The sequence below is a fragment of the Adiantum capillus-veneris genome, chromosome 14 (assembly GCF_014529385.1).
Source record: "Adiantum capillus-veneris isolate H3 chromosome 14, ASM1452938v2, whole genome shotgun sequence".
Lineage (NCBI taxonomy): Eukaryota > Viridiplantae > Streptophyta > Polypodiopsida > Polypodiales > Pteridaceae > Adiantum > Adiantum capillus-veneris.
The window spans coordinates 24343083-24366347 of record NC_140944.1 but is presented as its reverse complement, the minus strand read 5'-3'; the positions used below and the strand labels follow the sequence as shown (position 1 = coordinate 24366347).

The window sequence follows — 23265 nt, the reverse complement described above, 5'->3', positions numbered from 1 at the left end:
CCTCCAAACGCGTGAAAGCCCCCATCCAACTGGGAGTTGCTGTCTCAAGAGGGGTATGCCACTAAACAGGTATAGCCTTTGTAATATCCTGACACATGCTCTGCACCCCCCTCATGCCTCGTAGCTGGATGCTCTAGATCTCCTCGGGAAGGCCTGAAAACTGTAGCAAGACTCTAATGTACGGACTGGACCCTCTGCCATGGGACCCAAGAAACATGAGGCCTGCTACCAACCAGGTGGCCTCGTTGTGTGTTGACCATGGGGTTCCAAACAGGAGGCTGCCTCTCAAGCGTTCCTCAATACATGTGGGTTGGTGCTGCTCAAGGCTGCTCCGCAGCTTCTCCCAGGACCTAAGCAGGCTCGCAGCAAAGCAGTCCTCCTAACTCTTGCTCAGGCCAACTCTGCGCATCTCTGTGAAGATCCACCTAATGGACGGGCTCCAAGGGCCGCCCGTATGAGGGACTCAACCACGAATCCAATGTAGCAACAATTCCTTTTAGGGATCCTCCCCTGGAAGAAGTCCTTTGACCACAAGCTTCTCAAGGAGGGCTCTACTTTGTCGCACTGGGTCGATAATCCCCAACCCTCCCTGAGAACATGGTAAATTGATGACCTGCCAAGACACTTTGGCCCGAGTCAATTGGATGTCGGGCCATGACCACAAAAAGTTCCTGATCAGCCTCTCTAGCTGGCTAATGCAGGCATAGTTACCCGGAACACGGAATGGCGACCGGTTCCCCGAGAAACGGGGGAACGCCCAAGGCTACCGTTCCGGAACGGGAACGGCAACGACGCGGAACAGGAGGCATAAAAAACATCCAAATAATGCAATTTTTAGCTCTATTTGTCTAAATACAAGTAGTATGAGGCCATGGAATATGTGAGAAAGAGGGGGAGAGGGAGAAGAAGAGAGCTTGAGCCTTGAGCCTCGTAGACTTGAAAGTTGAGACGACTCGAGAGATTCTCAAATCTTCAATGGCAAATGTGTTTCATGTAGGCTTGACTCCTTAAGAGCTTGAGAAAGACAGGTAGGAAGAGGGAGAGGGAGGGAGAGAGCTTGAGAGATTCGGAGAGAGAGAGATACATGAGAGCTTGAGACTTGAGTGAGGGAGCTTGAGATAGTGATACATAATGTCATAATGGCAACCTTGTGCATTGTCACTTGTGAAGGTACGGGAGGGGGGGGGGGGGGGGGGGGGGCTGCATTTTATTATGGGGAGCTGAAAATTCTGCCCCCAAATTTTGGCCGTTTTTGATTGTTGCCCAGCCGTTCCGCAGCCCCATTCCAGTTTGGCCAGGCTGTTCAGAACGGCTGGCCGTTCTATATGATCCTCCACCCCCGGAACGCCGTCCCAGCGTTCCACCCCCCTCGAATCCCGTTCCCTGGTAGCTATGAATGCAGGAGCTTGAGAAGATCCAGGAAGACGTGATGTCCCACATAGTAGCCAAAAGCACCTGGTTGGCCACTACAACCGTGCCAGCCAAAGAGAGTCGTGCCGAGCTCCAATGTAGTTGTTTCCTCCTAATGGAAAGGAGGAGAGGAGCAATTTGCTGCTCTAAAGACAGATGAAAACCAACCTGACAACCCAAGGAACGTACAGGAGTCCCAAGGGGGATCCACTTGAAGCCCTCTCCAAGCGACCGATTGGGCGTAGGAGCACTGTCAACCCAGAAAGCCACTGTCTTCCTCCAGCTGATCGGTGCTCCGATGCACAACAAAACACCTCAAGAGCCTGCTCACACCTGTGTAGATTGTCCTCCTGGCCCTCCAAGTACATGCCTGAGTCGTCAGCAAACGCAATGCCCAACAACTCATCTATCCTAATAGGAAGTTCTAAACCACGCAAACCAACCTTCTGTGAGGTCAAAAATCTGCTCATCGCTTTAGCATAGAAGAGAAAAAGGAAGGGGGCAAGAGGGCAACCTTGTCTAACTGAATGCATGAGCATGAAGTGTTCCCCTCGTCCCCTTGCCGAAAACACGTGACTGTGTGCACATCTGTAGAGAGCTGACACTCCTCTGATCCAAGTATCTGAAAACCCCATCCTGTGCAGGGTGCCCTCCAGGAAATCTCAGTCAACTATGTCATATGCCTTCTCAAAATCAAGGAGTATCACAAGATCTTCTCCACGGAGACGTGCGAGGGCAGACGCCTCCCAAAAGGTGAAGATGTTGTCAAGGAAACTGCGTTCCTTGACAAAACCTGTCTGCGTCTCATGTATAATGCTCTTGAGTAGCGGTTGAATTCTCAAACTCAGAGCCTTTGCTAAGATTTTGTAGGTTGAGTTGAGAATGATGATGGGATGCCACTACCGAATCTCATCCAAGGAGCCGCCCTCCTTGGGGATAAGGTATATCAGACCCTCACTCATGCTGTCAGGCATCTCTTCAGTCTGCAGAATGTGCTGGTAAGCGTTGCAAAGATCTGGACCAAGCAGCTCCGAGTTCTCCAAGAAGAAGCTGGGAGTCAAACCATTCTCCCTTGGGTGGCTACCCCGTGGAAGTCACAAGTGCCCTGAGGGCCTCGTGGAGCTTCTCCAACTGGAGAGGTATCACTAGTCTCTGGTGCGTCTCCTCAGTAACTAGGCAAGGCATGTACGCCCAAACCTGCTCTTTGCATGCATCCTGACGCTCTGACTATGGCTCCGCTGAAAGAAACTCACGGTAAAAGTTAGTGCCAACTGCACGCGTTTCCCCGGGCTCTGTGGCAACTAACCCATCAGGTCTCCTCAACTGACAAACACTGGTGCACGCATAGGGAGGACCCACAATCTCAAAGAACCCACCAGTAACTGTCTCTCCCACCCGGGTCCATTGAGATGCCTGACGATGGAAGGCAAATTCATGGTGCTGCTCCTCAATGGTGATAAGCTCCTGTCGAGTCTGTTGCAACCAAGAACTATTAGGATGGCTCTCTTGCACCCGCTGTAGGGAAGCAATGCCCCGTTGGAGACGCTTCTCCTCCTCCTTGGCTGCAACCAAGTGAGTTACAAACTTCTGGAGGAAGAAAGGACTAAGCTCAACAAGTCCAATGGCCACTCTACTAGCAGAGGTGCCCTGAGTGCCCAAACTCTGTCCAAAGCATCCTCTCGGGGATGCGCAACATGGCACTCCCATTCTTCTGTTTGTCTACCACAGTAAGAACCATTGACGCATGATCCAAAAAGATAGTCCTTGCAAAAATGCATATCGATCCTCCCATGTCACAAATGTAGTCACTGGTGTAGAAGTGATCTATCCGAGATAGATTCACGCCCCCTACTCTTCGGTCAGATTAAGAGAAAGATAGGGGCACAAAGCCTACATGTTGCCAAACATCTGAAATCCTCAAGGTCATGCATAAGCACTCCCAAGCTGCCAACTCAGCCCCGTGCACAGTAGCATGGCTGCCTTCAATTCATTATCCTATCCGAGAGGTCCTCCAACATGTTGAAGTCCCCCCTAACACACCACTGCTTTGCATGAGGCAAAGACTCCACAATGTGAGAGCTAAACTCAGCTCGTGCACTTGCATGGTTGGGCGCATAGATGCTCAGGAAGCCCATGAGGCTACCGTGAACGTGCATAGTAACCCACTGGGTTCTACCTGGCACGAGGATATCTTTGCCCACAATGGCTTGCTGCCACGAGTCCTCAATAGTCATAAATACACCTCCTTGGATGCCTCTAGGCCCAAAAGCAGTTGACCAAAAGGTCTCATAGTGGACACACAGAATTTGACCACAACGCCGAATGCGGCTCTCACAAAGATGGTGCTCGTGAATCATAAGTATGTCAATCATACCACCCACAAGGCATCTCTGAAGCTCTTGACGCAAGCGACCCCTCTGGCGTTGAAACTGGGGTCCATGTAAACCCTACACATTCCATGAGACAATCCTCATGGGAAGCTGAGGTGGAGGGAGGCTCCTTAGGGGAATCTTGCTACAAAACAGTTCCGTGTCGGCGGAACCCAATGCTGATGGGGCTACGGAAGGGCAGCCACCAGAGAGGGGGAGGGGGGGTGCGTGTGTGGCGAGCCCTTCCTTGTTGACGTCGGCCGTGCACTTTGCTGCTAGCCATCAGCAGATCTTTGACGAGATGTCAGCCTGTGTGTCCTTGGTACCTATGTGCTGTGCATGGGCAACCTTGGGGGTTTGAGCATGCGACGCGGGTCGAGATCTCCTACGAGGACAGGCCTTCGCTAAGTGGCTCATTTGTCTGCAAATGAAGCATTGGTTCAGGAGTCCCGAATACTCCACCCTCTGGCGAAGCTAGAAGGGCTACCTTTGGGAGGGTGTGGGTGTCTTGAACCAAAACGCATACTGTGGGAATACCCGCAGCCTTGGCAGCAAATGAAGCTGCTGTGCGCGGGGTCTGGAAGACTATCCCGATTTCGGAACCAATCCTGGAAAGAAGCGGGAGGTACTCTCTCCTCATGCCGGGGAAGCAAACCGAAATGGGCAGATGTGCTTCCTAGGTAAGAACATTTGTAGCTGGGTTGAAACCATGGCGCCACTGTCTGAAATGATCCCTGTCCGCTCGGATGGCCAGCGGGCGCTTCGAAATGACCTTGGCAGCCATCTCGGGGCAATGATTGTACTTCCAAGAGCATATAGATGTGCATCCATACCACTTGGAGATAGAGCTCTGCCACTCGCCCCCCCTAACCTGAGCTCACCCTGACGGAAAAACAACAAAAGAAGAGGACAAAACAGAAAACAAGCAACACAACAGAAGAAAAATAATACTGAAAAGCAAAAACGATCCAAAGCTAAAACAAAAGCCTTACTAACAAAACAATGTCAACATTTGCTTGGCATGCGCAGCAGGTAGAGAAGCAACGCAGTGCGTGGTGGGGTGCCGGTGGCAGAAGATTTCTGTCCCATCAGCGCAGTTGAATGACAGTTATTCACGTTAATGGTATTGTGTGTAAACAAGGCAACACTGGCTGTGAATTAGAATTGTCACTCCAGGAGGTAGTGGCGAGTCAGGCCCAAGGTGCAGCAAAGGAGCAGCTCCAAGGAGAATGTAAACAGAAGGACACCACGTGCCAATGCAAAATGACTACTGGAAAAAATTTTAACACTTTAAGCACTGGAACCGAAAAGAGAATCTCACGCTCTAGTCGAGACACGGAGTGGCGGAGTTCCACTCCCAGATGCAGTGGGGTATTTTTTAATTATTGATCTTCACTTGTACAACTTCCCGGGGAGCCACTTGTAGAACTCTGACTGAAAATAACTCCCTATAGGCTATCTCAATTTCTAAGCTGACAACATTTTCAAAGTTGGTTAGTAATCAATGTTTTTTAAGTCTCTCTACATTGGAATCCTCTTACAAGTTGGAACTCCTTAAGAGCATGTTTTACCATATTGCAACACCGCTTTGTTGCAAAAATTAAGGGTGTCAGTTTCACCATTTCACATTTTGTATGTGGGCTTCGATATTTCTCAAGAGTGAATAGTAGGGTATGAGAGCTGTTTTGGGGTTTGCTTGGCCTTGAGTGACCGATACACAACTGTCTTGGCCAGTGAATTGTCCTAGTGGGCTGGTTTGTGATTTTGATCTCTTATCCTAGGTATGTGTTGGGTGTGCGTTGGGGATTCTAGTATTTGATAGAGATTTTGAACCATGAGTCAATTTCGGTCATAAGATGATCGTATGCAACAAATATATAATGCTTGTGTGATGGGGCCATAGTTTTTCCATATATCAACCATGCGTTTCACTCGGGCGGGTATGTAAGCCCGAAATAAGCCCAATTCAGACCCCGTGAAGATTCCATGCGTGGAATACCATACGGCACCCTAAAAAATATTCTATATATATACCAACTTGCAATTAAAACACTGGAGAGCAGCACAAAACCACAGAATGCATGAAAACACCGTAGAAATTGTAGAATCTAGTTGAATCAAGGAGTCGGGAGTTGGGACAAAGGTCAATAGATACTAGAGCAAAGCAAGAGATGGCAAAATATGGACCCTCCAAAACCAACAAGACTTTAGATTGAAATGACTCCAAACGACTAGAATCTAGGGCATCACAATGGGAGGCAGGATCGAAGCGGCTCGTGGGTGAAGAGAGGAGGTGAGGCACTCAATGTGAGGCTTGATGGAGCATAGGGCTACAGTTGGGTGCGGAGGTTCAGATTTTCACAGGCACCCTCACTCATAAGGACCCAAGCTCACATTTGGGGCAAAAAAAATGTCCACGTGTAAAAATCCCTGCCAAATGAGAAAAAACGTTTCTCACGTCATCCTCACGCGGACGTATCCGGAAGCCTGGTTGACTTTTCTCACGGGTGAGAAAAAAACTATGGATGGGGCAACAGGGAAGGGCAAGGAAGCGGAGAGGGTTGGGCAACGAGCGAGGGAGGGCAGAGGGCAACGAGGCGGGGGGGGGGGGGGGGGGGGGGCTGCAGCGAGCAATGTATATAGGATTCTCTCGCTAGCCCTTTTTGGAGGTTTATGTATCACCCATCTATTGTAACTTCGTATCACTGGTAGTTTTTCCTATTGTGTGTGGATGTTGAATAGCTCAGGGGTCTTTTCACTATCAGATCCGTTCTAGTCTCTGTGACTTTGGGCCGATGTAATTCTGTAATTTGATGTCACGTGCACATCTAACCTTATGTGTACATGGACAAGCTACTTCATGTCTAGGGTTCAGTTCAGTTAGCTTAGGAAGTGTTCTGGCACTTTTGTGATTCTGTCCGTACACCGTGCATGTCCAGGCACTTAGAGTAGATGCATGGTTGCACATAGCATGATCATCATATTACCATCAGAACCCATCAAGAGCATTTTCCAGTGCACAGGCCTATTTTCCCTAATTTAGCCATTTTTCACTTATTAAAATAAGTGACTTTGTTGGGAAACTGGGTAGGGCAATTTTGACAAGCATGTATATAAGAAAACCTAGCGCTAGCACTTTCAGGCAGAAGAGGCAGCAACAACCGAGTGTTCAATAGTGCACCTTCTCAGCCAGCCCCCCCCCCCCCGGGGCAGTCAACCTAGCATTTTCAGCCAATAAGAAGTCCAATGTTTTCAGCTTGCAGACCGTCTTCAAGCCTCAGCTTTTTTGGACAAGCAAGATCACCAAGCAGATTGCTAGCAGATTTCAGCCAGCCTAGCGTTTTGCTCCATTGCAGATCATTAGCAGAACTCAGCCAAGTACAAGTTTCAGCCAGCGTTTTTGGGATCATCCGCTAACGCAACAGAACCTTCAGATTTCAACTTAAAGAACAAAGTGCCCTTGCTCTGCTGCAGAGCCTCTTCGCCGCATCGCAATCCTTGCAAGAAAGGCCTAGAACCCCTAGCGTTTTTGCATTCACTTGCAAATCTGCCAGCACTTGCCGATTCAGCCCGGAAAACGCAGATTTCAGCATCTGCGTTTTCAGCGCGTCGTCGTCGCATCGTCGTCATCGCCGTCGTCACCGACATAGAGTCAGAATTCAACAGATACAAGATTTGCAGATTTCAGCCCTTAGCATTTTCAGATTTCAGCCCGTCTCGTCGTCGTCATCATCGTCGTCGACATCGTCGGCAAGTCCATTGCATTGTAGAGATTTGTGCAATCAATAGTAGACCGCTCTCGCCATAGAGAGTGGGGCCTTTGGAGGAGGGTTTGACAACATTCTGGTGTCGTATTCTTCTCTCTCTATCTCTCAGTCTCAGCATCTTCATTCATAGTGTTTATCAACTTTGTTTGTGATCATTTGCACTCTCTCATTAAAGGAAGGGAAGGCTCTCCCTTCCGTGAGTAAAAGGAACCTTGAGCACAGTTCGGAGCACTCATCTTGAGCAAAGTTCAACATTCATATCCGGTGCACCTTACATTGGTATCAGAGCTTTGGCAATGTTCTGTATCACTCAAGGAAAGAACCACATAAATATTTTTTTGCTTGTTGCGGTCGCATGTAACCCAAGTCCACTTGGGCGTGTCGATTCCTAATCGTGTTTTTGAAGAGTGACAAGAAACCCTAGAAAGAAGGGTTTGACCAGCCTCCCCTTGTGCCTCTTTTCACTCATTGAGAGCGGACCGTGCACTTAGCGGTCGGCCAATCGACCTGAGGTGGGAAAAAACAACCTTGGTGTGGGCGCAAGGCCGCCAAGGGGTGCGCCCGCGGGAAAGAGTAGAGCTCGGGTAAGAGAAGATCCTTCTCTAACACAGATTGCAAGAGAAAGAAGCACCTCAAGAACTCAAGAACTCAAGAACCCACAAACTCAATAATCACAAGACCTCAAGTTCCTCGTGAACTTCAGAACCCAAGACTTCAGTGTATGGTCATTACCCCAAGCGGAATGGATACTTCTCATGGAGGTGATGAGCATGGTAGTGGCGAAGAAGAATTTTCCCACCAGGAGGTTTTTTTGACCCTCCCCCTTCCCCAACTACGCCAAGGATTGCACCAAATCCTTTGGAGGCTTTGGTCAAGTCCATGATGGACATGATGTTACACCAAGAAGGGCAACGCGTTACCTTGGAGCGTGAGCGCCAAGACAGACAGGCATCCTTGGATTGCGAAGCGCGCTTGGCGGCCGAGGAATGAAAAGAAAGAAAATTAGAAAGAAAGGCAGCTATTGAGCGTGTGTGAGCAAGCGCGCTTGGCGGCCGAAGAAAGAAAGGAGGCGCGCGAAGAAAGATGAGCGGCCTTGGAGTCAGAGCGTGAGGCGGAGAGAGACCTACGCATGCAAGAGTTGGTCCGACAGGTTCTCACCTCGAAACCCGAGCCGGCCAAAGATGTTGGTCATTCTCAAGTGGCGCAAGCCGAGATTCGGACTCCAACAACCCCGTCATCGAGAAGTTGACATTTAGTAAGTATGACGGTAAGATGTATGCTAGTGTTACTCATTCTTGGTTGCATCAATTTAATGCTTATTTTGCGACACCTAAGAAGACATGGAATAGCAAGGTTTTTACGGCAGCCATGTACCTTGCCGGTGATGCCATTAATTGGTAACCACGCATGGCAAGACGCACAGTTGGCTGCGCACCTCGAGGCAGCTGACGAAGACGCGTCCCTTTCCTTCAATTGGGCCGACCTCCAAGACAAGCTGAAGGCGCTGTTTATGCCACCACAGTACCTAGCGCGGTTGAAAGAGGGTTGGCGCAACCTCAAGCAGAATGGTATGCCAATCATGTCCTTTTCTAACCGTGTTTTGCAGCTCGACACCCAATTACGCAAATCGGATGATGAGCGCAAAGAGGCTTTTCTTTTTGGGTTGGACGATTATATCAAGTTTGATGTAGAAATTTTTGACCCTGTGGATCTCAACAAGGCGGTAGCAATTGCTCTCTCCGAAGAGATGAAGCACAACAAGGGAAAGCCTAAGGAGAACAAGACTTCTCAAAGTAGCTCTCAGAATCCTTAGAATGGTAAGAACGGTAACTCTTCTAACCAATCTTCCTCTAGTCTCTCAGAAAACAACACCCAAAATGAACCTAAGGGTAATGAAAACACAATTGCTAAGCCTATGCTCACTCTAGATGAAAAGTCAGAATGAGGAATTTTAGGAAGATACATCACATTGGAAGAACAAAGCATTTATTCTAAGGAAGGTCGTTGTTATCATTGTCACATCAAGGGTCACATAAAAAGAACATGTCCTAAGCTTGACTCTAATGAATCTAAAGAACCCACAACACCCACTTCCTCAGTAAATGCAATAAATGAGAACACGAGTGTGACCCAAGTTTCTCATGATCCTCCCATCGATGAGTCTCTCATTAAGTGTTATGGTCATGTGAAGGGTCAACGTTTTGTCATATTGTTTGACCCATGCAGTATGCATGATATGATTAGTGACTCTCTTGTCGAAAGAACCCGCTTGGAGGTTAGCAAGACATCTCCTTTCGAGGTGTCGGGCTTCGTTGCTGTATGGACTCTCTCAACACGCAAGAGTGCCTTGATGTTTTGTTCACTGTTCAACAAGCGTCGTTCCGCAGATAATTTGTAGTCTCTCCTCTTTCAGAATGTGATATGCTTTTAGGCATTCGATGGTTTCGTCAGCATAACCCTCTCATTGATTGGGCAGCTAATGCTTTCACTTTCAATGCCAAGAGTGACTCTCCCATTGTCATTCGTGGAGAGCAAGTTGTTCATTCTCCATCTCTCATTTCTAATGTGCAGGCGAAGATTAAAAAGAATCAGGAGAAGAAGACTCTCAGTCTTTTCTTCTCCAAAGCACGACACACATATTTTGTATGATCAAGATGTGATTATTCACGAGCATGATGATTTGCATGAAAATGATGTGATTATTCACAAGCATGATGATTTGCATGATATAGATGTGATTGTTTACAAGGATGATGGTTTAGTTGATACTTTGTCTAATGAAGCTAACCTCATTGCAGATACGATCAATCACGAAGAACCGATCTCGGCTCTCGAGTCGAGGTCCAAAGAACCCCCACAGGAAGTGTTATGTGTACGAATGATTAGTCAGCACGCATTGTTCGAGTGTTTCATTCGTGATGTTTTTGTGTATTTTAGTCACCGTCCTTATGTGATCCCTTTCACAAGCATGCCATATGGTACGATGAACACCATTCACTCATAAATGAGCACGGATGTATGCGGATTACTCATGAAAAGATAAAATGTTTGCATCCAAGGAATTCACATTCCATGTCTCTTCCTTGGCATGACACAAAATCCGAAAGAGCACAAGAAGGATTGAGCATCAAGCATCGGCATTTCCATTGTGATTTGCCACAGTTGATAATTTAGATCAGAAAGACAAGTTTCGATTCCATTGTTTGCGTGTGTTTGATGAACGGTTTGGCACTCCGTCTATATATTCATCTACATTGCATGCACAGTCTTTAAAGAAGACTAGTTTTTCTAGTCACTTTACATGTAATGGGTATGTTCATGTTTTTGTGTTGGAAGTGGTTTCAGGAATTTTCATCCTCGGAGTTTCTTGAAGAAGGTAGACGCATGACTATAGACGAAGTTGAAGCATTGAAGGAGCCACAGATGACTTTGTGTCGCTTTAGGCGCGGCCCAAAGAAGCAAGTGTTGCAGACCTTTATGAAGTTCAAGTATCGCACGATCCACGTATCGGAGTGGGCCGGCGAAGAGTCCTTCACAGGATTCCAGACACCGTTGGCGATCTCCCTCGACGCCATAGAGTTCGGTACCAGTACCTCACTTTGAAAAGGAGGGGATGTCACGTGCACATTTTAACCCTATGTGTAACGTGGACAAGCTACTTCATGTCTAGGGTTCAGTTCAGTTAGCTTAAGAAGTGTTCTGGCACTTTTGTGAGTCTGTCCGCAGACCGTGCATGTTTAGGCACTTAGAGTAGATGCATAACCTTTGGTTGCACACATCATGATCTTAAGATTACCATCAGAACCATCGGGAGCATTTTTACAGTGCATAGACCTGTTTTCCTTATTTTAGCCATTTATCACTTATTATTAATAAGTGTCTTTGTTGGGAAATTGGGTAGGGCAATTTTGACAAGCATGTGTATAAGAAAACCTAGCGCTAGCACTGTCAGGCAGAAGAGGCAGCAGGAACCGAGCGTTCAATAGTGCACCTTCTGAGCAAGACCGCCCCGAGTAGTCAACCTAACGTTTTCAGCCAATAAGAAGTCCAGCGTTTTCAGCTTGCAGACCATCTTCAAGCCTCAACGTTTATGGACAAGCAAGATCACCAAGCACTAGCAGATTCTACGCGACAGATTTTAGCCAGCCTAGCGTTTTTCTCCATTGGAGATTGTTAGCAGATTTCAGCCAGCCTAGCATTTTGCTCCATTGCAGATTGTTACCAGATTTCAGCCACCGTTTTTGGGATCATCCACTAACGCAATAGAACCTTTAGATTTCAGCCTAAGGAACAAAGCGACCTTGCCCTGCTCTTGCAGAGCCTCTTCGCCGCATCGCAATCCTCGCAAGAAAGGCCGAGAACCCCTAGCGTTTTTGCATTCACTTGCAAATCTGCCAGCACTTGCAGATTCAGCCCGGAAAACGCAGATTTCAGCATCTGCGTTTTCAGCGCGACGTTGTCGCATCGTCGTCACCGACATAGAGTCAGAATTCATTAGATACAAGAGTTGCAGATTTCAGCCCTTTGCGTTTTTTCAGCTTGTCTTAATGTCGACATCATCGGCAAGTCCATTGCATTGTAGAGATTTGTGCAATCAATAGTACACCACTCTCGCCATAGAGAGTGGGGCCTTCGGAGGAGGGTTTGAAAATTCTGGTGTCGTATTCTTCTCTCTCTATCTCTCAATCTCAGCACCTTCGTTCACAGTGTTTATCCACTTTGTTTGTGATCATTTGCACTCTCTCAGTAAAGGAACGGAAGGCTCTCCCTTCCTTAAGTAAAAGGAACCTTGAGCACAGTTCGGAGCACTCATCTTGAGCAAAGTTCAACATTCACATCTGCTGCACCTTACATTGGTATCAGAGCTTTGGCAGTGTTCTGTATCACTCAAGGAAAGAACCACATAATTTTTTTTTTGCTTGTTGCGGTCGCATGTAACCCAAGTCTACTTGGGCGTGTCGATTCCTAATCGTGTTTTTGAAGAGTGATAGGAAACCCTAGAAAGAAGGGTTTGACCAGCCTCCCCTTGTGCCTCTTTTCACTCATTGAGAGCGGAGCGTGCACTTAGCGGCCGGCCAATCGACGAGAGGTGGGAAAAAGCAACCTTGGTGTGGGGGCAAGGTCGCGAAGGGGTGCGCCCGTGGGAAAGAGTAGAGCTCGGTAAGAGAAGATGTTTCTCTAACACACATCCCAAGCGAAAGAAGCACCTCAAGAACCTCAAGAACTCGAGAACTCAAGAACCCACAAACCCAAGAACCACAAGAATCCAAGTTTCTCGTGAATTTCAGAACCGAAGACCTTAGTGTATGGTCATTACCCCAAGCAGAATGGATACTTCGCATGGAGATGATGAGCATGGTAGTGGCGAAGAAGAATTTTCCCCACCAGGAGGTTTTTTCTGACCATCCCCCTTCCCCAACTACGCCAAGGATTGCACCAAATCCTATGGAGGCTTTGGTCAAGTCGATGATGGACATGATGTTACACCAATACCTCAACGCGTTACCTTGGAGCGTGAGCGCCAAGACAGACAGGCATCCTTGGATCGCGAAGCTCGCTTGGCGGCCGAGGAACGAAAAGAAAGAAAATCAAAAAGAGAGGCAGCTATTGAGCGTGAGCGCGAGCAAGCGCGCTTGGTGGCCGAAGAAAGAAAGGAGGCGCCCGAAGAAAACACGAGCAGGATTGGAGTCAGAGCGTGAGATGCAGAGAGACCTACGCATGCAAGAGTTGGTATGACAGGTTCTCACCTCGAAACCCGAGCCAGCCAAAGATGGTGATTCATCAAGTGGTGCAAGCAGAGATTCGGACTCCAACAACCCCGTCACCAAGAAGTTGACATTTAGTAAGTATGACGGTAAGATGGATGCTAGTGTTATTCATTCTTGGTTGCATCAATTTATTGCTTATTTTGTGACAACTAAGAAGACATGGAATAGCAAGGTTCTCACGTAGCCATGTACCTTGCTGGTGATGCCATTAATTGGTACCACGCATGGCAAGAGGCATACTTGGCTGCGCACCTTGAGGCAGCCGACGAAGACGCGTCCCTTTCCTTCAATTGGGCCGAGCTCCAAGACAAGCTGAAGGCACGGTTTATGCCACCACAATACCTAGCGCGGTTGAAAGAGGGTTGGCGCAACCTCAAGCAGAATGGTATGCTAGTCATGTCCTTTTATAACCGTGTTTTGCAGCCCGACACCCAATTACGCAAATTGGATGATGAGCGTAAAGAGGCTTTTCTTTTTGGGTTGGACGAATATATCAAGTTTGATGTAGAAATCTTTGACCCTGTGGATCTCAACAAGGCGGTAGCAATTGCTCTCTCCCAAGAGATGAAGCACAACAAGGGAAAGCCTAAGGAGAACAAGACTTCTCAAAGTAGCTCTTAGAATCCTCAGAACGGTAAGAACGGTAACTCTTCTAACCAATCTTCCTCTTGTCTCTCAGAAAAGAACACTCAAAATTAACCTAAGGGTAAAGCAAACACAATCGCTAAACCTAAGCTCACTCCAGATGAAAAGGGAGAACAGGAATTTTAGGAGGATACATGTAAGAGACTTGGACACTCCAAGTCAAGAATCAACCGCGACAGCACCAAATAACCACTTCAAAACAATTCACAGATCACAATAGATTTGCACTGGCTCGGCGGAGTTCCGTGCCTAGAGATATTGGCCCCAAAGACTAGCGCCCCTTTCGGTATTTCTTTTCATATTAATCAGATCAAAGTACAAGAGAGTGGCTAGGGTTTCACTCTCAGACTCTGCGTCCAGATGCTCTGAGAAGTGAAGCCCTCACCACTTATTTAAAGGTTACAAGGGATGCCCAAAAGGAGAGCCCCAAAAGCTTCAAAATCAAAAGCTCTGAAAGCCAAAAGCATTTGCCCTTTCTCTCTCTCTCTCTCAGAGACCCAAAGAAAAAGCAAAAAGACTCTCTCTCTCTTTTTCTTGCTATTTGCATAGAAAAAGCTGCCAGCGCAAATTCCGCCGCAAATCACGGAAATCCGTATTGCTGCTGCCACGTGGCGCCCCCGGCAGAATTAGGGTTTCAGCCTGAAATTAGGGTTTGCTGCAAATTAGGGTTTCTGGCAGATTTTAGGGTTTGCAGGAATTTTAGGTTTCAGCCAGAAATTAGGGTTTTTGCTGTCCGCCACGTCATCACTTTGTGACATACCCCCCTCTTGAAAGCATTGTAATCAACCGCGATTACGCCTGCAAAACCGACTAAAGCCATAAACCGTCTTAGTAGACACTGACTATTAGTACCTACATACTAGGAACACACATCTAGCACATGTACCAAATCGACAGTCACATCACAGGACATCACAGGACATCACATGACATTCAACATTCTTTCGGATCTTAGACCATGATTTATCGGCAATGTAGCTAGCAATCACATCTAGGTCCAATCGGGACCTCATCGATGTCCGATTGACTAACCCCTATTGCAACCATACTATTCGAGATCAATCAGACCAAAATGTTGCAGTCATTTCGGCTATCAGTTCCTGCACTCAAAAGAAGTCAAGAACAAATCAGTATCATTATCAGGAATTCCATGTCATAAAGTCATACAGCAGAATCCTGCCAGCTCTCAGTATCCCTGAAGCTCAAAGAGACATCAGTGACTCTAGTATCTAAATCAAGGCATCTGTTGACAAAGGAGTGGAGCGACTCCCCTCTTGTGCATCCCACTGCACCAGATCTCCGACCAAGCTGAATTCTGGGTTTCATTTGGAGTAGACTATGCTAAACCAAAAGCATCGAGGTAAAGTTTCACAATCTGAGGAGTATCTGCTAGGTCCTCCTCCTCCATCCACTTCGCATCAAGTGCAGGATAATTCTTGAACTTAACCAAGAATCGCCTTCGGACTTTACCTTTATTCTTTGTATCCTTATGTGCCAAAACCTGTTCAGGAACAAGGATCTCCTCGTTTTCTTCCACTTTGGGTTGCTCATCAGGCTCCCCATCATTAGGCACATCACCTTTAAAAGGTTTCAAGAGACACATGAAATGCATTGTGAATCCATCGCTATACTTTCCTAGGGGCGGGTGGGTATGGGTAAAGGTTGTAACAATCCCTGTGCCTTATGCCTGTCAAACTTGACTTTCTGGCATACCAAGCAACTATCAAATTCTTCCACATCCTTCTTGAGTCTCGACCAAAAGAAGTATCTCTCTACCCCTTTCATGGTGGTAGCAATGCCGCGATGACCCGTAAAAGGTGGACAGTGGCATTCAGTCATACCCTTTTCCCTCAACGACTGTGTAACGCACAACATAGTCTTTTTCATCAAGTAGCCTTCCCGAAGGGAGTATCCAGCTACTGTCTCCCCATCCCGTATCCGTGTGAAAATATCTGCAAAATCTGTATGTGTGGCATACTGATTGACCATATCCTCGAAGCTCCTATGATGTATCGCAGAAATAGCCAGGACCAACGGTTTCCGAGACAAAGCATCTGCCACCACATTCTTCTGTCCCTGCACGTGGACAATCTCGAAGTGGAACTGTGACAAGATGTTCGCCCACCGCATTTGCTTTTCCGAAAGCTGCTTCTGTGACAAGAAGTAGCGTAAACTCTGATGGTCTGTAAAGATAGTAAAATCCGCTCCGAGTAGGTAATGCCGCCACTGAGTAAGAGCATGGATAACCGCCAAAAGCTCTTTCTCATAGATCTGTGCTGTCATCTCCGGCCTAGAGAACAAACGGCTCTCGTAAGCTATGATATGGCCTTCTTGCACCCAGACTACGACCACAAGCATCACAATATACTTCAAATGACTTCTGTAAGTCCGGCAAAGTCAAAATTGGTCCCGTAGTCAATTTCTCTTTCAATGTCTGAAAGGCAGTCACCTCTGTGAATCCCCACGAGAAAGGTACTCCTTTCTGTGTCAAGATATGCAAAGGGGAAGCAACCTCTGCAAACTTTCGTATGAACCGCCTGTAGTACGAACACAGTCCCAAGAAGCTTCTAACTTCATGGACATTCCTCAAGTCGGGCCAATAACGGATAGTCTCTATCTTGGCCGGGTCCATTTGCACCCTTGCTGCTGACACAATGTGTCCCAAAAAGTGCATCTCTGGTAGGAAAAATTCACTTTTCTTTGCATTAATCACTAACTTGTGATCTTGTAATGCCTGAAAGACCTGAAGCAGATGATCTCTGTGTTCTATCTCATTCTTGGAGAAAACAATGATGTCGTCAAAGAAAGTGCCAACAAATAGCCTGTACTCTCGAAAAATCCTATTCATCATCCGGTTAAATGTCGCAGGAGCATTGGTTAAGCCAAAAGGCATCACCAAAAACTCAAATAACCCAAAAGTCGTCCGAAAAGCTGTCCTGTAGATGTCTCTCGGCGCTATCCCGATCTGATGATATCCACTCTTCAAGTCAATCCTGCTAAAGCACAAGGATCCCTATAACCTGTCGAGTGTATCATCGATCCTAGGAATCAGAAATCTGTTCTTGATGGTGATTTTGTTGAGAGCTCTATAATCGATGCACATTCTCCAAGATCCGTCTTTCTTCAAAACCAACTACGCTGGAGAGCAATACGGTGAAGTACCAGGCTGGACAAGACCTTTTTCCAAGAGGTCTTTCACTTGGTTCATAATCTCTTCGTTCTGTGCTCAGCTCACCCGGTAGGGTGGCCGGTTCGGTGGTGTACTTCCAGGCATCAGATCAATGGTATGATCTTCAGGACGAGCAGGTGGTAACTTACCTGGCAAGCCTTCTCAGAAGCAATCGGCGTGAGGGTGTAGAAAATCTTGGCGTTCTTTATCAAGTTTAGACATATTTGTCCTATCATCATCACTCAACTCTTTCATAAAGATCGAGTAAACAAACAGATTGGATTTCATTAATTTTGAAATGGCCGAAGCCGATACAATATGGACAGACTCGCCCTTCAGTTTAATATCAAGTACAATTGTTCTGCCCTTTTTTGTAGTCAAAGTCACTTTTCTCGCCCGATAATCGACCATGGCGTTGTTCTTGTGGTACCGGGGAATCCCTAAGAGAACATCACAACCCTCCAAAGGCATTATGAAGAAGTCCTCATGCCCCAAATACCCCTGACAATGCAACCGAAGTTTGCCAATGACAGGTGTAATGGCTATGTCCCTGCCGGGTGCCGCTAGAACTGCCTCTGCAAGTGGTCCCATCCGATCGGGAGTAATCTCGAGCCGTGCCGCCAATTCCGGTGAAATGAAGTTGGCCTTGGCTCCTCCATCAAAGAAAATCAGGGCCTCTTGATCTTTCACTTTACCCCAAGCTCGGCAAAGTTCTGTACTCTCATCCATGGTGTCGGGATCAGTACCCACACAATCTGGAACGAATCCTGTTTTCATCTTGCCTTTTCGCACACGGTCCTCAGCTGCTCTCGAACTCTCAGGCCTTTCGTCGTCCTTGTCATTTCGTTCTTTTTGTGCCTTTTTAGGGCACTTCGTGGAGATACGTCCAAGTTTCCCGCATCCAAAGCACTTCCCCTCCCTGATGAAGCGAGGTCTCTCCTGAGGAGTAAGCTTGGGTCGTACATCCTTTCTCTCTGGGTTGCTCTTTCTCTTTCTACTTTCATTCCCAGAAGTCTGTCTGGGTCGTTGTGTCATGGCCTCATCTGTGGGGTAGGTCAGACTGCCAGAGTGAATGGCAAAGCCCCGCTTCGCATGACTCATCAACTCCTGAATAGAAGCTGACTTCTGTTCCAAGCAGTGATCGCAAATCTCTGTAGGTAGACCCAAGGTAAACCGCTCAATCTGTTCTATGAACGAGATCTTCTTGAATGAAGAGGCGGGTAGAAAAGAGCTCCATAATCTTTCACAATAAGAATTCACTGTATCGCTCTTGGTCATCCGGAGATGGTTCCAAGCAGCTCGTATATCTCGTTCAAACTGTTGAGTCAACCAAGAAGAAATAAAAAGCCTCTTGAATTTCAGCCATGTAACTGGCACAATCTTTCTTAATAGAAACGTGGACCACCAAGTGCGAGCATTCCCCTTAAAATAAGAGGCAGCTCTCCGAATCTTGGAGTGCTCTGAATAGCGTCCTCCTGCGAAAGCGATGTCAAATTGCTGTATAAAGACAAAGCCTTCGAAGCATCGGAGTATCCCGAAAAAGTATCAAACTTGAGTGCTTGGCCACCTTCCTTAAACTCTCGGACTTTCTTGCTTTTATCTTCGAGAAAGTCATACTGGTTGGCTTTGTAAAAATTCTTCTTGTTCGCATAAAAGTTTCCGTTGTCAGAGTCTGAACTGTCCGTAGACGAGTCCTCTGTAGAAGTGTCACTCATTGGGCGAGACTTAGACTTCTTTGCCTTTTTCTTGCCCTTTCCGAAGCGTTGTTTCTTGCTTCGCTTTTTGCTTTTTGTGTCTTCTTCGCTCGAGTCTGAAGAGCTAGAAGAACTGTCAGAAGAAGAAGAACTGGGTAAGCCTTCAAACTTGACATGCTTCTTCAGTTTCTTTGGCTTGTCGAATGTCAACCGACGACCCAAATATCCCGGGAAGTCAATGCCTTTCTTTTGCTTTTTGCCGTGCTTTTTGTCTTTCTTTTGCTCGTCGTAAAGCTGAGCAATCCGTGTATCAACCACGTTCTCCAGTTCCTTCTCCGTATATTTCTTGCATGCAGAAGGTTTCTTGAGAGCGGGTTTCGGGAGTGGTGTTGTGGTTCTCTGCCACTCCGTCTGTACCTCTTCCAAAGAGGTCTGGTTCATATATTTTGCCATCTTCGGGTCCCTGGCAAAATCGAGCATCATCTTTGTTTCTTTTTATATTAATCAGATCAAAGTACAAGAGAGTGGCTAGGGTTTCACTCTCAGACTCTGCCGTCCAGATGCTCTGAGAAGTGAAGCCCTCACCACTTATTTAAAGGTTACAAGGGATGCCCAAAAGCAGAGCCCCAAAAGCTTCAAAATCAAAAGCTCTGAAAGCCAAAAGCATCTGCCCTTCCTCTCTCTCTGAGAGACCCTAAGAAAAAGCAAAAAGACTTTTTCTCTCTCTTTCTCTTGCTATTTGCGTAGAAAAAGCAGAAAAGCTGCCAGCGCAAATTCCACCGCAAATCACGGAAATCCGTACTGCTGCTGCCACGTGGCACCCCCAGCAGAATTAGGGTTTCAGCCTGAAATTAGGGTTTGCTGCAAATTAGGGTTTCTGGCAGATTTTAGGGTTTGCAGGAATTTTAGGGTTTCAGCCAGAAATTAGGGTTTCTGCTGTCCGCCACGTCATCACTTTGTGACAATACATCACGTCGGAAGAACAAAGCATTTATTCTAAGGAAGGTCGTTCTTATTATTGTCACATCAAGGGTCACATGTCCTAAGCTTGACTCCAATGAATCTAAAGAACCCACAATACCCACTTCCTCTGTCAATGCAATAAATGAGAACACGAGTGTGACTCAGGTTTCTCATGATCCTCCCATTGATGAGTCTCTCATTAAGTGTTATGGTCATGTGAAGGGTCAACATTTTGTCATATTGTTTGACCCAGGTAGTATGCATGATGTGATTAGTGACTCTCTTGTCGAAAGAGCCCGCTTGGAGGTTAGCAAGACATCTCCTTTCGAGGTGTCGGGCTTCGTTGCTGTATGGACTCCCTCAACACGCAAGAGTGCCTTGATGTTTTGTTCACTGTTCAACAAGCGTCGTTCCGCAGATAATTTGTAGTCTCTCCTCTTTCAGAATGTGATATGCTTTTAGGCATTCGATGGTTTCGTCAGCATAACCCTCTCATTTATTGGGCAGCTAATGCTTTCACTTTCAATGCCAAGAGTGACTCTCCCATTGTCATTCGTGGAGAGCAAGTTGTTCATTCTTCATCTCTCATTTCTAATGTGTAGGCGAAGATTAAAAAGAATCAGGAGAAGAAGACTCTCAGTCTTTTCTTCTCCAAAGCACGACACACATATTTTGTATGATCAAGATGTGATTATTCACGAGCATGATGATTTGCATGAAAATGATGTGATTATTCACAAGCATGATGATTTGCATGATATAGATGTGATTGTTTACAAGGATGATGGTTTAGTTGATACTTTGTCTAATGAAGCTAACCTCATTGCAGATACGATCAATCACGAAGAACCGATCTTGGCTCTCGAGTCGAGGTCCAAAGAACCCCCACAGGAAGTGTTATGTGTACGAATGATTAGTCAGCACGCATTGTTCGAGTGTTTCATTCGTGATGTTTTTGTGTATTTTAGTCACCGTCCTTATGTGATCCCTTTCACAAGCATGCCATATGGTACGATGAACACCATTCACTCATAAATGAGCACGGATGTATGCGGATTACTCATGAAAAGATAAAATGTTTGCACCCAAGGAATTCACATTCCATGTCTCTTCCTTGGCATGACACAAAATCCGAAAGAGCACAAGAAGGATTGAGCATCAAGCATCGGCATTTCCATTGTGATTTGCCACAGTTGATAGATTTAGATCAGAAAGACAAGTTTCGATTCCATTGTTTGCGTGTGTTTGATGAACGGTTTGGCACTCTGTCTATATATTCATCTACATTGCATGCACAGTCTTTAAAGAAGACTAGTTTTTCTAGTCACTTTACATGTAATGGGTATGTTCATGTTTTTGTGTTGGAAGTGGTTTCAGGAATTTTCATCCTCGGAGTTTCTTGAAGAAGGTAGACGCATGACTATAGACGAAGTTGAAGCATTGAAGGAGCCACAGATGACTTTGTGTCGCTTTAGGCGCGGCCCAAAGAAGCAAGCGTTGCAGACCTTTATGAAGTTCAAGTATCGCACGATCCACGTATCGGAGTAGGCCGGCGAAGAGTCCTTCAGAGGATTCCAGACACCGTTGGCGATCTCCCTCGACGCCATAGAGTTCGGTACGAGTACCTCACTTTGAAAAGGAGGGGATGTCACGTGCACATTCTAACCCTATGTGTAACGTGGACAAGCTACTTCATGTCTAGGGTTCAGTTCAGTTAGCTTAAGAAGTGTTCTGGCACTTTTGTGAGTCTGTCCGCGGACCGTGCATGTTTAGGCACTTAGAGTAGATGCATAACCTTTGGTTGCACACATCATGATCTTCAGATTACCATCAGAACCATCAAGAGCATTTTTACAGTGCATAGACCTGTTTTCCTTATTTTAGCCATTTATCACTTATTATTAATAAGTGTCTTTGTTGGGAAATTGGGTAGGGCAATTTTGACAAGCATGTGTATAAGAAAACCTAGCGCTAGCACTGTCAGGCAAAAGAGGCAGCAGGAACCGAGTGTTCAATAGTGCACCTTCTCAGCAAGACCCCCCCGAGCAGTCAACCTAGCGTTTTCAGCCAATAAGAAGTCCAACATTTTCAGCTTGCAAACCATCTTCAAGCCTCAATGTTTTTGGACAAGCAAGATCACCAAGCACTAGCAGATTCTACGCGACAGATTTTAGCCAGCCTAGCGTTTTTCTCCATTGCAGATTGTTAGCAGATTTCAGCCAGCCTAGCGTTTTGCTGCATTGCAGATCGTTAGCAGAACTCAGCCAAGTACAAGTTTCAGCCACCGTTTTTGGGATCATCCACTAACGCAACAGAACCTTCAGATTTCAGCCTAAAGAACAAAGAGACCTTGCTCTGCTGCAGAGCCTCTTCGCCGCATCGCAATCCTTGCAAGAAAGGCCTAGAACCCCTAGCGTTTTTGCATTCACTTGCAAATCTGCCAGCACTTGCAGATTCAGCCCGGAAAACGCACATTTCAGCATTTGCGTTTTCAGCGCGTCGTCTTCGCATCGTCGTCATCGCCGACATAGAGTTAGAATTCAACAGATACAAGATCTGCAGATTTCAGCCCTTACCGTTTTCAGATTTCAGCCCGTCTCGTCGTCGTCATCATCGTCGTCGACATTGTCGGCAAATCCATTGCATTGTAGAGATTTATGCAATTAATAGTAGACCGCTCTCGCCATAGAGAGTGGGGCCTTTGGAGGAGGGTTTGACAACATTCTGGTGTCGTATTCTTCTCTCTCTATCTCTCAGTCTCAGCACCTTCATTCACAGTGTTTATCCACTTTGTTTGTGATCATTTGCACTCTCATTAAAGGAACGGAAGGCTCTCCCTTCCGTAAGTAAAAGGATCCTTGAGCACAATTTGGAGCACTCATCTTGAGCAAAGTTCAACATTCACATCCGTTGCACCTTACATTTTATTATGTAATACAAAAGGATATCAAGCCCCCCTTCTTTTGAGAGAGAGAGAGAGAGAGAGAGAGAGAGAGAGAGAAGAAGAAGAAGAAGAAGAAGAAGAAGAAGAAGAAGAAGAGAATTTTAACGTCGTAGGAAACTATCCCAAGAGACCTTAAAGATCTATCCAAGGAGGAGAGAGAGAGAGAGAAGAAGAAGAAGAAGAAGAAGAGAATTTTAACGTTGTAGGAAACTATCCCAAGAGTCCTTAAAGATCTATCCGACGAGGAGAGTTGAACTCAAGACCCGTTAGTCAAGAGGAAAATGGCATACCATACTTGGGTGATAGAAAGGTTATACCATTTTTCTCTTCTTATTAGCAAAACACACACACACACACACACACACACACCCCCCACACACACACCCTAGAAGAAGAGAGAGAGAGAGAGAGAGAGAGAGAGAGAGAGAGAGAGAGCTTGAGCTTTTCATACTCTTTGTGACAGGTATCATTTAGACTAGTTGGAGGATCTATGTCTGGATTAGTACTAGACCCAAAGAATGTAAGTTAAAATTTTC

General features: G+C 46.4%; 1 protein-coding gene across 5 annotated transcripts in view; it reads left to right on the top strand.

The window, feature by feature from the left end:
* Window positions 1-23265, top strand: part of LOC147442099 (clathrin adaptor complexes medium subunit family protein) — a 39022-nt gene that overhangs the window by 14981 nt on the left and 776 nt on the right. For 3 of the 5 annotated variants that reach the window (XR_015190169.1, XR_015190170.1, XM_086528397.1), the window contains exon 6: window positions 23193-23249. Coding sequence is in view for 2 of the 5 variants with exons in the window: in XM_086528397.1 (XP_086384523.1) it covers window positions 23193-23249 (57 nt within the window). In the remaining 3 variants the exon portion in view is untranslated. Of the gene's footprint in view, window positions 1-10344; window positions 10572-20614; window positions 21401-23192; window positions 23250-23265 lie in introns of those variants that run through there. The other 2 variants (XR_015190171.1, XM_086528398.1) reach the window with 2 other exon arrangements.